General features: G+C 43.5%; 1 protein-coding gene across 15 annotated transcripts in view; it reads left to right on the top strand.

Annotated features, from left to right (window-relative positions):
• PXK (PX domain containing serine/threonine kinase like) overlaps positions 1–17,534 on the top strand; it is an 84,282-nt gene that overhangs the window by 18,166 nt on the left and 48,582 nt on the right. For 14 of the 15 annotated variants that reach the window (XM_053288246.1, XM_053288250.1, XM_053288253.1 and 11 more), the window contains exons 4-5: positions 10,297–10,483; positions 17,438–17,515. In XM_053288246.1, the coding sequence (XP_053144221.1) occupies positions 10,297–10,483; positions 17,438–17,515 (265 nt within the window). Of the gene's footprint in view, positions 1–2,028; positions 2,986–10,296; positions 10,484–17,437; positions 17,516–17,534 lie in introns of those variants that run through there. The other variant, XM_053288242.1, reaches the window with a different exon arrangement.

Here is a 17,534-nt window from a genome sequence, read left to right on the forward strand (position 1 = left end):
TTCATTGGATGACCGCTGGTTCTAGGGTTCTGTGAGAGGGAGAAAAACATATCTCTATTCACTTTCTCTACAACGTGAATAATTTTATAATCTTCAATCGTGTCTTCCTTTAGTTGATTTCTTTCTAAACAGCCCCAAACACTGAAACCTTTCCTCATAGGGAAGGTTCTCCACCTCTCTGATTATTTTGCTTGCCCTCTTCTGCACTTTTTCCAGTTCTACAATATTCCTTTTTGAGATATAGTGACCAGAACTGTACATAGTATTCCAAATGTGGCCCCACCATAGATTTGTATGTCATTATAATATTAGTTTTATTTTCTAATGATCCCTAGTACAGAATTTGTCTTTGTCATTACTGCTATATATTGGATTGATATTTTCATTTTTCTGTCCATTATGACCACAAGACCTCTCTCTTGATTCATCACTGGCAGCTCAGACCCCATCAGTGTATATGTTGGGATTTTTGTCCAGTGTGCACCATTTTACACTTATTAAATAAAGCAGTATCTATCTCTGTATAGAATTTTCTAAGGTGTACCCATGTGTGGCAGCTCTTGCGAGAGTTCACAAGCAGAAGCACCATGGTGATTGGGCAGTGGGGATTCTGTATGCAGGCAGGGAAGAGGAGCTGGTGATGGTTAAGGTCAGTTGGAATGCAACTGTTAATGGTCAGAAGATGTTCTTGACTGTAGGGGAGAGAAATCTCTCCCTCTCTCTCTCATAAATATATAAACAAATAGACTAGTGGGCAGGGATCTGCGAAAAGAGGCGTCATAAGGGAGGAAAGAGCACCTTCAGGAGAAGCAGGCTGCCATTGTGTGAATTAAATGAGGAAATAAGGTGAATGATATCTGTTAACTCAGGAAGGGGGAGAGAAAGGAAGAAAGAAAGAGGGAAGGGGAGAGAGAAAGAAGGAAGGATGAGAGATGGGCCTGAGCCTGACAGTGGCCTGAGGGGAACAAGTGGCCATGGTGGTGCCTATTGGCAACAAGGAAGGGCCCAGTCAACCACTGTTGCTGTTTGGGGCTACCGAGGCCATTGGCGGAGGGAGGCTGGCAGGCAAGTGATGGGCCCAGGCCTGTCAGCGGCCTGAGGGAACAGTTGGCCATAGTGGCAGCAGCGAGGAAGGGCCCAGTCAACTGCCGCTGCTCCTGTGGGAACTAGTAGGAGTGGGGCTCGGGTGAGGATAGAGAGGGCTCTGGGGATGGGGGCTGCAGCTTGGCCAATAGGTGCCAGCAACGCTGCAGCTGCGACCGAGAGGGATGGAGTAAAGGAATGGAGGCGTGACCAAGAGGGGTGAGGGGGATGGAAGCAACCGGAGGGATGAGCAGGAATGCGGCTCAGGTGAGGGTGGAGAGACCTCTGAGGTGAGGGGGGTTGTGGCAGGGGGTGAGGGGAGCAATCAAGTACTAGCGTGCAGATGCTCTGCATGGGTTAAACTGTGTGTGTGTGTGTGTGTGTGTGTGTGTGTGTGTGTGTGTGTGTATATATATATATATATATATATATATATATATATATATATATAAATAAAAATTTCTCTTAGGCATATCCGTCGCTAATCCTATGTGTGGCAGCTCTCGCGAGAGTTCGCGAGCAGCTGCCAGATAGCAATGGGTGGGAGAAGAAAAAATGGTGGCCGCAGCCGGGCCAGGGGCCTGGTGGGGAGGAAGACAGCAGCTGGCTGAGAAAACAGCGGGGGTGGGCGGATGAAGGCGGCGGAGGCCAGGCAGGAAGAAAACAGCAGTGGCTGCGGGTGGGCGGTGGGAGGCAGTGGGGAGGAGGAAGCGGTGAACTAGAGGCACAGATGTTCTGTGCCTGGCCCAGCTAGTATCTTCATATATATTTCTCCAAGGCTTACCCGTCACTAATCCCATGTGTGCCAGCTCTTGCGAGAGTTCAGAAACAGCTGCCTGGATAGTGACAGGGACGGGGAAGTAAAGTGCCGCAGGTGGGGAGGGAAAGTGGACTGGGAAGGGGAGATCGGACTGAATCTGAAGGTGGGAGGAAGAGAACAGATTGGGGCTGAAGGGAGGGGGAAATGAAGATGGGGAGGAGAGACAGGGAGAACTAGGGGTGCAGGTGCTCTGTGCTGGATCAGGTAGTGTATATATATAATTCTCTAAGGCGTACCCATGGCTAATCCCGTGTGTGGCAGCTCTCACGAGAGTTCATGAGCAAAAGCACCTGATTGGGCAGTGGGGATTCCATATGCAGATAGGGAGGAGGAGCCTGTGATGGTTACGGTCAGTTGGAATGCAACTGTTATTGGTTGGAAGATGTTCTTGATGGTAGAGGAGAGGAATCTATCTACCTAGCCAGCGTGGTGTAGTGGTTAGAGTGCTGGACTAGGACCAGGGAGAACCGAGTTCAAATCCCCATTCAGCCATGATACTTGCTGGGTAACCCTGGGCCAGTCACTTCTCTCTCAGCCTAACCTACTGTTGTGAGGAGAAACTTATGTATGTAGTACACTGCTCTGGGCTCCTTGGAGGAAGAGCGAGATATAAAAAATAATTTTAAAGAAATCTATCTATCTAAAATGATAGTGGGCAGGCATATGTGAAGAGGGGATCATGAGGGAGGAAAGAGCCCCTTCAGGAGAAGGAGGCTGTCGCTGTGTGAATTAGATGAGGAAACAAGATGAACAAGATCTGTTAACTCAGGAAGGGAAAGAGAAAAAGAAAGAAAGAAAAAAGGAGGGAAAGAAAGAAAGAAGCAAGGGCGAGGGAAGGGCCCCGAGCCTGTCAGCGGCCTGAGGGGAATGAGTAGCTATGGTAGTGTGACAGCAAGGAAAGGCCGGTCAACCTCTGCTGCTCCTGTGGGGAGGAGCAGGACTTGGTTGAGGGTGGGGAGGTCCCTGGGGATAGGGGGCTGCAGCTTGGCCTATAGGCACCAGCAATGCTGCAGCCACGTCCAGGAGGGGTGAGGGGGATGGAAGCAAAGGAATGGAGGAGGAGGAGCAGGAGTGTGGCTCAGGTGAGGGCGGAGAGATCTCTGAGATGAGGGGGGCTGTGGCAGGGGGTGAGGGGAGCAATCAAGTACTAGCGTGCAGATGCTCTGCGTGGGTTGAGCTAGTAAATAGTTCTTTGTCTTGAACATTTTTCATGTTGTTACCCGTTCATTCTGTTTGGAGATTGCCTTTTGGAGCTCTTTACAATTTGTTTTTGATTCTCACTTCTCTGAATAGCTTGGTTTTTTCTGCAAATATGCTGCTTATGCTAACTCCAGATAATTTATAATGTTTAAAAAGCACACGTCCCATAATAGATCCTTGGGGAATCCTGCTTCTTTCTTACCTCCGTTGTGAAAACTGACCGTTTTTTTAACCGGTTCGGTTGCCAGTCTATAAAAGGCCTTATCCCATGGTTACTATGTTTTTTAACTGCATGTTGTGCTGTTGTTATCTGCTAGTGCTGTGAGATGCACAGTGAGAGCTGCAGTCATGTCTGCTATAGCAGTCACAGACTCACACATATAAGAACATAAGAACAGCCCTGCTGGATCAGGCCCAAGGCCCATCTAGTCCAGCATCCTGTTTCGCACAGTGGCCCACCAGATGCCTTAGTTGAATTTTTTTTAAAAGCCCTTGAAATTGACTTAATGGAAACTTGCTGTCCTAGTGAGATTCAGGGCTAGAGTGATATGGTTGTTCCAGGGCAACTGGAAACTTGACTGGCTGATCCCTTGTGGGTGCCCTCTTTGAGGTTATTAGTGGAAGGAGATTCCATTAATGACCTTCTGCCTTTCCTGGATAACTATTCCATTGTCTTCTGCTGCTTTTGTTAAAGAAGGCATTGCCCCTAGGCAGAGATTTTACCTGAATGGAGTGTATAGTTAATCAATTAAAGCTAGTAGAGAAAGCATGAAAACTTTTTAGAAACTACAACATAAGCATTTAAAACGTAAATTCATATTTACATTTGGATGTGTCTGGATTTGTATTGGGTTAGACTCTGATATGAGTCACTTTAGCGGCAGGATGTTAGTTTACAAGAGAATGAATTCAGCAAAGGTTTCTTTAGAAAAACATCATTCTGGGTGACGGAAAAGGCTATACTGACAAATGCGGTGAAGCATCCTTCCTGTTTTTCTTGTATGGAGTGATGATCCTTGTATATGGGTTTTTAAAAATGTATTTGCTGTTCAGGATGCTTTTCAGGATAATTAAATGATGAAATTATGTGTCCCTATCCCCACCCCCCTGACAAAAAGCCCATTCTTTGTTCCTAAGCAGATCTTCAACTTCATGCAAACTCTACTAAAGTGTGTTATACAAAAACTGGAATAATCTGCATCACGGATGCATCATCAATGAAGACATGTTTTTAAAAAGCAACTGAGATACTTCCTCTTCACCATAAACATCAGTACTGACATATCTGCTGGCAATGAAGTTAAACCACTGTTCTGTGGCACTGGAATGGCATAACAAGTACTCATAGTCCATCCCATTCTAACCACTTCCTGCTGCAGGCTTATGGATCTTTGATTCATGTCCTTCACACTAAAGGGAAAAGGTTCAAAGTCAGTTCGAGTTAGGAAACTGCTGTTTTCACCATAGTGTCAGCCAAAATGTGCAGAATAATGACTTGCACAATTCTTCCTCGTCCCACTTATTTTAAATTTTTTACAATGTAAAAACCAATGTAAACATAGATAATACTTCTAAGACAGAAAAAATGTAAGAATCAGTACACATACAAATTAAAGTTGAGACGTTATTTCTTGGAAAGGAAAGTTGAATATACTATCGCTACTATCCACAACTTGCAACACACATCTTCATATTATTATTTTAAAAGGTTATGTTCTTCTTCATGGCCCCCATGGGGAAACAAGTTTTTCCCCCAGTGTGCTGCAATAGAAATTTTAGCTGCAATCAACAAATTAGCAATTTCAAGATGTTCTGTATCTTCTTTGAATTTTTTTTTTAAAAATAAAAGTGACCATGCTCCTTCAGTTTCCACAAAGCTTGTTCTGTTGAGCTTGTTCAGGCATGGCACAATTAGGGTTAGAGTGCTGGACTAGGATCGGGGAGATCCGAGTTCAAATCCCCATTCAGCCATGAAACTAGCTGGGTGACTCCGGGCCAGTCACTTCTCTCTCAGCCTAACCTACTTCACAGGGTTGTTGTGAGGAGGAACTTAAGTATGTAGTACACCGCTCTGGGCTCCTTGGAGGAAGAGCGGGATATAAAATGTAACAACAACAACAACAACAACAACGACATAGCAATACCAGGGGATAGCAGAATAGAAGAAAAAGAAATAGAAAAAATCACCAAATACAAAGATCTACAATTTGAAATTGAAAGGCTGTGGCAGAAAAAGACCAAAATAGTCCCAGTGGTCATTGGCGCCCTGGGTGCAGTTCCAAAAGACCTTGAAGAGCACCTCAACACCATAGGGGTCACAGAAATCACCATCAGCCAATTACAAAAAGCAGCTTTACTGGGAACAGCCTATATTCTGCGACGATATCTATAACAATTGACAATAAAATTCAGCCATCCCAGGTCCTTGGGAAGGACTCGATGTCTGGATAAAACAAACCAGTCAATAATACCCGTCTGACTGTGTAAACAAGAAATAATAATAAATTTTCTGTTTTTTTTATTATAAACTGCCCTGAGCCAGCTCGGAAGGGCGTTATAAAAATCAAATCAAATCAAATCAATCAATCAATAGATTGATTACTGGGGAATTAGTTTTATGTAATAAAGGTTAGAAGTTATGCTGTCTGTTGACAACAGTACATGAGGGGGATAAAGAGGAGCGTGTGGTGAAGCTTAGGATTGCAGGTCTGGTTGAGACTGGGCCGTAACATGTGGCAGCACAGCATATAGGAAGTTGCCATATACTGAGTCAGACCAGAGGTCCATCTAGCTCAGTATTGTCTACACAGATTGGTAGCGGCTTCTCCAAGGTTGCAGGCAGCAGTCTCTCTCAGCCCTATCTTGGAGAAGCCAGGGAGGGAACTTGGAACCTTCTGTGCTTCCCAGAGCGGATCCATCCCCTGAGGGGAATATCTTGCAGTGCTCACACATCAAGTCTCCCATTCATATGCAACCAGGGCAGACTCTGCTTAGCTAAGGGGACAAGTCATGCTTGCTACCACAAGACCAGCTCTCCTCACCTCAGTAGGATCTGTGACACATGGTGGCAACTGCAGACAGATCTCCTTAGATAATCTCAGTAGGCAGCAGGGCTCATAATGGAGAAGGTGCTTTCTTAAATACCCTGGGCCTAAGCTGTTTAGGGCTTTATAGGTTATAATCAACACTTTGTATTTTGCCTGGAAACATATTGGTAGTCAGTGTGATTCTTTTAACATAGGGGTCTCTCTCTAAATAAATAAATAATATGATTTCTTTGAGATGACCTGGAGACTGACCTGGCTGCTGTGGTTTCTGGAGCACATTCAAAGGCAGCCTCACATGTTTGGCACGGGGCAGCATCAAACAAGTACCAAATATGTGGAGGTCCAGGGTATGTGGTCAATGAGGGTATTGGCACGAGGGATGCTTGACTAGCTGGTGGCTTTCATTTGTCTCCTTCCCATGTTGCCATCCAAGGATGACATAACTTTTGAATATGGCTTTTTCAAAAGCTGTTTTGTGATGGGGTGTTGCTTTTATCTGCCAAGGAATCTAGGAATGTATCCACTAAGGAACCTAAGGATCTAGTTTTGGGTGCTTCTCCCAGTGTATTACACAGAGTGTTGCATGTATGACTATCTGTGGGAGAATGAAGGTCTCAGAGAAGGAAGACGTGTTTGAGGAGGAGGGCAATGCTCCCTTGGAAGGGATCCATTTCTTGGTGATGAGCCCATGTCCTCTCACACTGAGGATACTCCTCTCGGGGTTGGGGGCCTCCTAGTAGTGTGTGATTTGATCATTAGGGGCATAGAGAGATGGGTTTGTGACCCATGTGTAAACTGGAAGGGAGGGATGGATTGTGGGTGGAGTAGAATTGTATATTAAAGAAGGGATAGAATCCAACAATCTAGAAAACCTAGGACCAGAGTCCTCCACAGAATCATTATGGGTGACAATACGAGGACTGGAAGGAAATGTGTTACTAGGGACATGCTATAACCCTCCAGATCAAAATGCTGAGAGTGACCTGAAGTTGGAGAAGCAAATCAGAGAGGTGTCAAAAAGAGTCAGAGCTGTAATAATGGGTGACTTCAATTTCCTTCACATATATTGGGCAAATGCACATTCAGGTATCGACAGGCCAAATTTCTAGACATGCTAAATGACTGTGCCTTAGAACGGGTGGTTGCGGAATCAACCAGAGAAAAGGTGACTTGGACTTAATCCTGAGTGGTGTCCAGGACCTGGTTCGAGATGTCAGAGTTGTAGAACCATTGGGGAACAATGACCATAGCGTGATCCAATTCAGAAGAGGAAGCTTCTTGAAAATGAGAGGACTGGTAAAAAGGAAGCTGAAAGGGGAGGTCAGGAGGGTCAAATCGCTCTGGAAAGCATGGAACTTACTCAAAGCTACAATAATAGAAGCTCATAGTCCTGCCCAAATGAAGAGAACAGAAAAGAACAGAAAGAGGTTATTCAGACAATCAAAAACTGTGTTCTATCCCGGTTTGGGAGCTGTTTGTGCTCCCAATTTTTGGTTGTGTGGAAGCAAGGTAGGAGGAAAACCTGGTAGCTTTCCCCCCTACCTTGCTTCCACACAGTCACTTCTTCCCAGGTTTTCCTCTTCACTTGCTTATACACAACCCAAAATTGGGAGCACACACAGTTCCCAATCCTGGGTAGAACACAGTTTTTGATTGTGTGAATGACATCATACCCTGGCAAAAGAAATGCAAGGAGACAATAAGGGATGTGAAATGAGTTTGAGGACCATATAGCTAGAACTGTTAAGGGGATAAACAAAAAACTTCTTTAAATATATCAGAAGCAGAAAACCTGCCAGGGAGATGTTTGGACCCTTAGATGATGAGGGTATGAAAGGGATTATTAAGGAGATTTCAGAGAAGCCAAGTTAGGTATTTGCATCTGTCTTTGCAAAGGAGGATACTGAGCATATACCCACTCCAGAACAGAGGTTCTCAGACCTGGGACTGAAGAACTGGGCCAATTTGAGGTGACAAGGAAAAATGTTCTTAACTGTATTGAGAAACTAAAAATTAACAAATTGCCAGGGCCAAATGGCATCCACCCAAGAGTTCTGAAGGAACTCAAATGTGAAATTGCTGATTTCCTAGCAAAAATATGTAACTTGTCCCTATGATCAGGCTCTGTACTAGAGGACTGGAAAGTAGCTAATGTAACTCCCATTTTCAAAAAGCGAGCTGGGAAATTACAGGCTAGTTAGCTTAACTTCGGTGCCAGGTAAATTGATGGAAAGCATTCTTAGGGACAAAATTGTTAACCTTATAGAAGAATAGGCCTTGCTGAAGGAGAACCAGTGTGGCTTCTGCAAGGGCAAGTCTTGCCTCACTAACCTTTTGGAGTTCTTTGAGAGTGCCAACAGGTAGCCAAATTTGCAGATGACGCTAAACTATTTAGGGTAGTGAAATCCACAAAAGATTGTGAGGAGTTCCAAAAGGATCTCTCCAAACTGGATGAGTGGGCAACAAAATGGTAAATGCGGTTCATTGTTAGCAAGTGTAAAGTGATGCATATTGGGGCAAAAAAACCCCAACTTTACATATATGTTGATTGCGTCTAAGCTGTCAGTGACTGAACAGGAGAGAGATCTTGGGGTCATGGTGGACAGCTCATTGAAATGTCAACTCAATGCATGGCAGTTGTGAAAAAGGCCTGTTCCATGCTAGGGATCATTAGGAAAGGGGTTGTAAATAAAAATGCTAATATTATAACACCCTCATACAAATCTATGGTGTGGCCACATTTTGAGTATTGCATACAGTTCTAGTCACCGTATCTTAAGAAGGATATTGTAGAACTGGAAAAAGTGCAGAAGAGAACATCCAAGGTGATCGGGGCCTGGAGCACCCTCCTGAGGCAAGGCTACAGTATCTGGGGCTCTTTAGATTGGAAAAGTGGTGACTACGGGGGGACATGATCGAGTTGTATAAAATTATGCATAGTGTAGAGAGAATGGACAGAGAAATTTTTCTCCCTCTTTTCACATCACTAAAACCAGGGTTCATCCAATGAAACTGAAGGCTGGGAAATTTAGGATCGACAAAAGGAAGTACTTTTTCACACAGCGCAATCTATGGTGTGGCCACATTTGGAGTATTGTGTACAGTTCTGGTTATCGTATCCTAAGAAAGATATTGTAGAACTGGAAAAGGTGCAGAAGAGGGGCAACCAAGGTGATCAGGGGCCTGGATTACTACTTTACTAGGCAAGGTTGCAGCATTTTTGGCTTTTTAGTTTGGAAAAGAGGTGACTACGGGGAGACATGATAGAGGTAGAGAGAGTGGGGAGAGAAGAATTGTTCTCCCTTCCTCACAACACTAGAACCAGGGGTCATCCCATGAAATTGAAGGCGAGGAAATTTAGGACCAACAAACGGAAGTATTTCCCCCACACAGTGTATAATTAATCTATGGAATTCTCTGCCATAGGATGTGTCAATGGCCACTAGCTAGGATGGCTTTAAAAGGGGCTTAAACAAATTCATGGAGGATAGTTCTATCAATGGCTTCTAGTCTGGTGGCTATAGGCCAACTCCAGCTTCAGAGGCAAGATGCCTCTAAATACCAGTTGCAGGGGTGCAGCAAGAGAGAGGGCATGCCCTCAGCTCTTGCCTGTGGTCTTCACATGTTTAACTGTTATATTTATTTGGTGGTTTCAATACTATTGCGCAAATGTTTTGTCTGCATGTTGCGTAGACTTACACATCTTGATATTCCCATTTTCATTACTGTTGCTTGTTTGTGACCAACTATTGTTACAGGCTACATATAAACAAGTATACATTTCAAAATATCTGCTCTGTTGTTCTAACTCAGTCTATCAAAGGTATTAACCTATATGTTTGCCCATTTAGTTAATGCTGTCTGGATTGCTACTCCTTATGACCAACTTTCATCAGAAGAGTGAAACTTTACTCTAACAATTTAATAAGCGCACCGATTGTGGTATAAAGAGTGGTGCTTTATATGTGTTAGAAATAATTAATCTCGATATTGTGGGATGCATTCTCGGCTTAGGTTAAATATAGGTTTTTCTTTTCTCGTTTATACTCAAATGTAAGTAACCTTTCAATATCTGCTGTTTTGACTGAAATTTTGAAGCTCATTAGTTTGCATTTGACCTCTTCTATTTTACTTTTGTTTTCAAAGATTTCTGCTCTTAGTCTACCTCTTCCTCCCAAAAAGTTGATTGGAAATATGGATCGTGAATTTATAGCTGAAAGACAGAAAGGACTCCAGAACTATCTCAATGTAATTACTTCCAATCACATACTGTCCACCTGTGAACTGGTAAAGAAATTTTTGGATCCAAACAGCTACTCTGTAAACTACACTGGTGAGTAAATGATTTTGAAATTTCTTTCTCGAAGGATTTGTCTCTGAAGATAAAGCAGATGGTTGGATGTGGGGTGTGTGTATGTAAGTGTAAGGACAAGGCAACTTCAGCCCTGAGGAGCATTCTGCTATGTGTCCACATTCCCACAATGACTGATGATGAGGCACTTCTGTATCATAAAGGGAGGAAGGGGATTTGAGACAGATGGCTTCCTTCCAATTGATATCTCTGAATTATTTGTGAACAGAGGATATACAGTAACAGAGGGTGAAATGGTTTTCATAATCTGCAGTCCAGCTCCCGGTTATAAACACTGTGAAATTCATTTTTTAAAGAAGTTGGACTTAAATGGGCCAAAGTGAGTGAAGGATTACAGCTGTATAATTTTCAGTGCACAAGAGAGGATTTGATCTAAAGGCTGCCTATTGGCCAGAGGTGTTTGGAGCCAAGGCTCTCAACTTCTTTTGAGTGTGGAGAAGTAGTAATTTAAAAGTGGTACATGTGACAGCCTGGCAATGTTACTTTCTGTAGAATTGTATCAAAACAAGATCCTTATATTTAAGTAGTTGACTTTTTAAACTGCAACTTTCAGTATTCTACCTCCATAAGCAGCAACAGTCCCTGCCTCACCCCCCGTGAATGATTCTAAGATATGTACCTACAAGATAGTGATCAATGTGCATAGTATTAACATGATTCAGCACACTGTTGCCCATGAAGCAAACATTTCACTTTTTTCTTGGAGCAACTGGCTATTTGGCCCAAGGATTACAAGGTTATTAACGGCAGCAGAATATGCCAGTGGCAGCCAGAGGAACTGTGACATATGGGTCCTGCATGTAGTAGCAAGCATGAGTTGTCCCCTTTGCTAAACAGGGTATGCCCTGGTTTACATTTGAATTGGATACTACATGTGTGAACCCTGTAAGATGTTCCCCTTGGGGGATGGGGCCGCTCTAGGAAGAGCTCCTGCATGCTTGTGTGCAGAAGATTCCAAGTTCCCTCCCTGGGATCTCCAAGATAGGGCTAAGAGAGACTCCTGCCAGGAACCTTAGAGAAGCTGCTGCTGGTCTGTGTAGACAAGACTGAGCTAGGTGGGTCAGTTGTCTGACTCGGTATAAGGAAGCTTCCTATGATGTCCCAGAGGTCCTTGAAGCTTAGGACCAGGGAGTTGAATCACTTGCAAGAGTCGCAGGTCTTTGTTCCATTGCATCAAAGCAGCTGATTGCATCATAAAAGGTAGAAAAAGCAGAGAAGAAAATGTAAAAACAAGAGAGAAACCAACATTGAGAGAGGCAGTGGATGTAGAACCATCAAGAAGAAAACCCAGCAGCATTTGTGGCCTTTTGTACTGATAGTTTCGTAGCTAATTAGTAGGGATATGCACGAAACGGATTTGTTTCAAGCTCAAAACAAAACACATATGGCCGAAATATTTTGTCACAGCAGTGGTTGAACTGGTTGTTTTGATGAAACAAATTCTAAATGTTTCAAGTGGTTCTGCCATAGGGAACAATGAGGATACTCAAAGCACCCCATTGTTCCCCATGGGTCACCAAAGGGACACCAAGGTGGGTTGGATGGTAGGGCATGATAGATGCTACTTAGCACCCAACCTACAGAAGAAATAGGCAAGTGGATGATTTTAACCCCCCCGCAACCCCTATAAGATCCTACCCATGGGGAACAATGGGGTCTTTCCCCATTGTTCCCTATGGCTGGAACAAGCTGCACTCTCAGAGTACACACACAAATTTTGCTTTGCATTTGCAAGGCATTTTGTAAACCCTGCCTTGAAAAACACTGCAGAAGCACACAGTAAAAGGAATTCTGTCCCTCCCAACACAGAACACACGTTTCTAACACAGTCCTAAAATGACCAAAAAAAGATGCAGAGCAGACCAGAGCAGTGAGTGAGGCACAAGTTAGTCTCAAGACCAGACGTGGAGCTCATCACAAAAATCACAAAAAAAATTACACACACACCTGTCACTGTGCATTTCTCTCCACAACACTATCTGACAAACAAAACAAACCATAACTCAAGGAAGGAAGGCACCCAAGTTCTGCCTTTGTCAATCTGAGATCCAGCAAAACCAGATAGTTATAGCCAGGGTGGATTTGATTTAAATCACTAGCAGGGTGGATAAAAATAAAAAAAATCCGATTTAAATCAAAAAAATCGGATTTGATTTAAATCAAATCCACCCTGGTTATAGCTCTAAGCCCTCTCTCTGCCTCCCAGTCTCTTTGCATACATTTTGAAATTCCCTCCTTTTGTGTTCCCCCCTCCCACCCCAGCCAATGGGGGCACAGTTGCCCATGACAACACTTAATTTGTATGACAACAAGCCAAACAAGAAGCAAGCAGATCACAAGCCAATCAGAAGCCAGTGCCAGAAAATCAATCAGCAAGGGAAAAACAGGCTTCCAAAATGGTGCTCGAAACAGGATTGTTTTGTTCCAGCTTGAAACAGGCCCTTATTCAAAAGACATTTTGTTTCTAACTTGAAATACTCAAAACAGTCTGTTTCGAGTCAGACTGTTTCAACACTGAAACGTTTTGCACATCCCTATTAATTCGTTCTGTAATTATTATTATTTATTCATTGAATTTCTATACCGTCTGATATAGAAATCTCTAGGCAGTGTAAAAGTTAAGACATATTATAAAAACAATACAAAACAGTTAACTTTCATAAAATGGATACAAATATCTAATATAAACACATTAAAATTTCAATTGAAAGCCTGGGGAAACAGGTACATCTTCAGGGTCCTCCTAAAAACAAACAGAAGGAGATGCTCTTAATTTCAGCAGGGAGCGCATTCCAACCCCCCCAGGGCAGTCACAGAGAAGTGCCGGTCCAGAGTTGCCACCAAATGAGTTGGTAGCAACTGTAACCGGGCCTCTCCAGATAATCTTAATAGGCGACAGGGTGCACAACAGAGAAGGTGCTCTCTTAAGTACCTTGGACCCAAACCGTTGAGGGCTTTATTGGTAATAACCAGTACTTTGTATTTAGTTTGGAAACATATTGGCAGCCAGGGGCAGTTCTTTAGAATTGGTGTTATACTAGCTGAATTGGGTGCAGAGCATCTGCACCTCTAGTTCGCCACCGCAGCCATCCCCCGCTGTCCCCCCCCATGCCACTGTCAGTCTTCTTCTACCTCCGCTTCCCCCCACCCTCCAGCCAGCCTCCGCCACCGTTTCCCCTCCCCGGCGCTTCCCATGCCGGCCAGCCACTACTTCCTCCTGCTCTTGCCTCAGTTTTCTACCCAGCCGGCCACCCGCCCTCTTTCCCTGCTGGCCGGCCAGCTGCTGGCTCCATTTACCACCATTTTGTTTCTCCGCTGGCCAGCCATTTTGTTTTCCCTTCCTGCTCGTCCCCGTCGCTATCTGGCAGCTGCTCAAACTCTCGTAAGAGCTGCCATGCATGGGATTAGCGACGGGTATGCCTAAGAGAAATATATATAAAGAAGAAGATGGTCCCTTCGGGTAAACCCAGAGACCAATCTGGCTGCTGCATTCTGTACCAATTGTAGTTTCTGAACTACGTACAAAGGCAGCCCCACATAGAGTGCATTATAGTAGTCAAGCCTAGAGGTTACCAGCATATGTACCACTGTTTTACGGTCATTTGTCTCCAGAAATGGACGTATCTAGCATATCAGCTGAAGGTGATAGCGAGTACTCCTGGCCACTGCTTCAACCTGAGAAACCAGGGAGAGTTTGGGATCCAGGAGCACTCCCAGACTACAGACCTGATCTTATATTAATTAGTAATATAATATAAATAGTAATATAAATATTAGTAATATTAAGATAAACAATAATAAATATAAAATATGTTGTTTTGAGAACTATGTGAAGTGATTCAAGGCCCATGTCAGATTTCAGTCTGGTAGCTGGAGAATCAGTGCTTTGGAATGTCACTACCAAAGGTAAATACATAGTGCCTTTGACTGAAAAGGAAAGCCCTCTGAGAACCAAATCTACAGTTCCCTTGAAAGGAGTCATTTTTTGCCCAGAGGTCACTCAGGGAGGAAATAGTCCTATGCACAGTGTCGTCAACTGAGACTGCCTCTCACGTTAACCTTTAGTAATTACCACAGTCGTAGTTTTCAGTACAGCATTTGTTATGTGGCTCAGGCAAATGTTTAAATAACTGCTCCACTGCAGAATGAAATTAAAGAAACCAGACCAGTTTGCTCCTTACTGGCAGTGTACACAAATCATTATCTGCAATTCCATTTGAGATTGAATCACAGACCCCCTAATTGATTTGTTGAAAGCAGCTGGCTTGGCCATTGCCTTGATGATGATGATGATGATGATGATGATAATAATTCGATTTGAATCACCCCCAATTCAACCTGAATTGATTTGGGTGCCATTTTGAGACCCGTTTCGGAAATGGTGCTTCTTTCTGAAGAGAGCTGGTTTAATGGGTAGATCAGCCCTCCAAGGTGGGCTGATGCAAAGAGTCCAGAGCAGGAGGTTGGTCTTCTCGCCGATCCCAATTGGTAGACCAGATCTCCCCAGAAAACTAGGCGAGCTGGTCTACCAATTGTGATCAGCGGGTAGACCGGCCCTCTGCTCTGGACTTAGTACATCATCCCACCTTGGAGGAGAGGTCTACACACTGATTCCAATTGGTAGATCAGCTTTCGCTGGAAAGGTCCCATTTTTGAGGCCCATTTCCCCAGCAAAATGGGCCCCCAAATGGCACCCAAATAGATTTGGGTTGAAATGTGGGTGATTCTATTCTACCCCAATTTTGGCCCTCTGTTTTTAGTGTGATTTGATTTGGTGTAGAATAATCAAATTGCCCCCAATTTGACCCAAATCTTTTTATGGGTGAATCGAATTGTACACCCCTACTCCTTACTCTTTATTACACTTTCCAGAGCACTAATGAATGCAGCTAATGTGTTTGTAGAGTGGGGGAGAGCACCAGGACAAGCGACTTAGCTGGCACTAAAGTGTAATGGTGATTGCAAGTGGGGTATAAGAACTGCCTGCACTGCAGCAATGTTTTCTTCCTAAGCAGTTCCTTACGAGTATGTTGAGTTAGGTTGAACATTATTCATGTCACTTTTATTAAAAAGCAGCAGTGAAAGCAACTCAGATACAAAGATTAATAAATTTTAGAAATAATAGTGCATAAGCTCCGTCATTCTCGCATTCATATACTCACTCATTCACTAACTAACTTGTATTGGCCAGGTCCAAAGTCAGCAGGCACTAGGCATCATGGGGCAGAGAAGCAACTGTAATACACGCCCCCAGTTCCAGATGGTCACTTCTCCAACTTGGTCTTGGGCTGGGTCACTTTTATAGCTGAACTGTGGGTAGGGCCTCTTCCTGGCCTTCACCCAAAGGTGGTCATTTGATAGACAGCCTCTCCCTGATAGGGTGGAACCTTCTTCACCATCACTTTTCACTCACTTCCAGGAGAGCATCTTCTTACCCTTATCACTCCGCCCTCAGCGCCGTCTCTTTAGCCCATTACTGCTGCAGACTGTCTAATTTCACTCAACACATGCTTACTCACAGATGTTTCCTTTTTGTGGCCCAATGTACTCTGAGTAGGTTGTTACAGATTCTTGTGTAACCAGGTGCAACTGACAGAAACTGTTCTGGTGAGACTTAGCATTAAGGATACCAAGCAAGACAAGAGCCATTTTGTATGATTTTTCACAACCTAAGAGCTTGATATTGGCTCCTCCATTTTGTCTCAAGCCAAAGTTGACAATTACAAGATCCTTTTACCCAAACCATGCATATCAACTTCTACACATTTGCAGCCTAAACTGATAAGCTGAAAAGTTGTCAGTTCTGTATTAGACTCACCAGCTCATGGAAATCTATTTTACAGCAACTGCTGTGTCCTTGTTAGGCTGTTGCGCTTAAACATTTCACAGTTCAAGGCCCTATTTCCTGCTGTGCACAGCTTTCATCCTTGGAGATGAAACACCTGAACGCAGTGGGGTAATGTGAGAATGGAATGTTGCTGCTAAGTTTTTGAATTTCCTGGTTTCTCTCTGCTGCCTGCTGTGATGTAACCTTCAGTGTTTATTCACAGAGCATTTGTTTTCATAGAACAAAATTGTAATCTAGGCACAGAGTCAGTTTTTAAAAAATGCATCTTAAAAGGAGCTTTTAGAAGGTACAGAGACTCTTCCACATAAAGGACAGAGAAGATCTGTCCTTTAAGCAATTTAAACTTGCTTGGAAGTTAGCAAACTTTTAAGGAGGTTACAGTCCTCCTTGCTGGCTCTTAATTTAGATTACAGTTTCAGACTGTCTCATCCCTGCACTGTACAGGTGCATGTGTGCTTCAACCTGTAGTGGACTCTTTCTCACCACTGCAAACATGGAGCTGTGTAGACCAGGGATTCTCAACACTGGGTCCCCAGATGTTATTGGACTTCAACTCCCATAATTCCCAGCCCCAGTGGCCTTTGGTTGGGGGTTATGGGAGCTGAAGTCCAAAAACATCTGGGGACCCAGTGTTGAGAATCCCTGGTGTAGACAAGGATGGCTGCTCCTGCTTGCAGTGTGAGAGAAAAGCTACTTGCCTTTCCCAAGCAACATATCTTCTTATCTTCTAGTGTGCTACAGCCCATGTTGTATTTGCCCTCACATTAATCTATACATCACTTTTGTGGGGTACTCTGTAGACCTAAGTACAAAATCCACTTTATTTTAGTGACACAAATTGCTCTGAACTTAAAGAAGTATATACACCTTTCCTCATATTCTGTGTTTGACTAGATTGGAGAAAAACGTCTTTTAATGTCATTTAAGATTTATGTTTCAAAGACTGGTTGCTGACCACAATAAAGAAAGTTATTGAATATCTTTTAACATCGTCTTACAATGTGAATTGTGTCTAGCATTTATTAATAAATGTATAACTAACTATCTTCCAAAACATCTCTCTGCAGAAATTGCCTTACAGCACGTTTCAATGTTCTTCCGGTCAGAGCCAAAGTGGGAAGTGGTAGAACCGTTAAAGGATATAGGTAAATCTTTTGCTTGTTT

This window comes from Hemicordylus capensis, chromosome 2, assembly GCF_027244095.1.
Source record: "Hemicordylus capensis ecotype Gifberg chromosome 2, rHemCap1.1.pri, whole genome shotgun sequence".
NCBI classification, from domain to species: Eukaryota; Metazoa; Chordata; class Lepidosauria; order Squamata; family Cordylidae; genus Hemicordylus; species Hemicordylus capensis.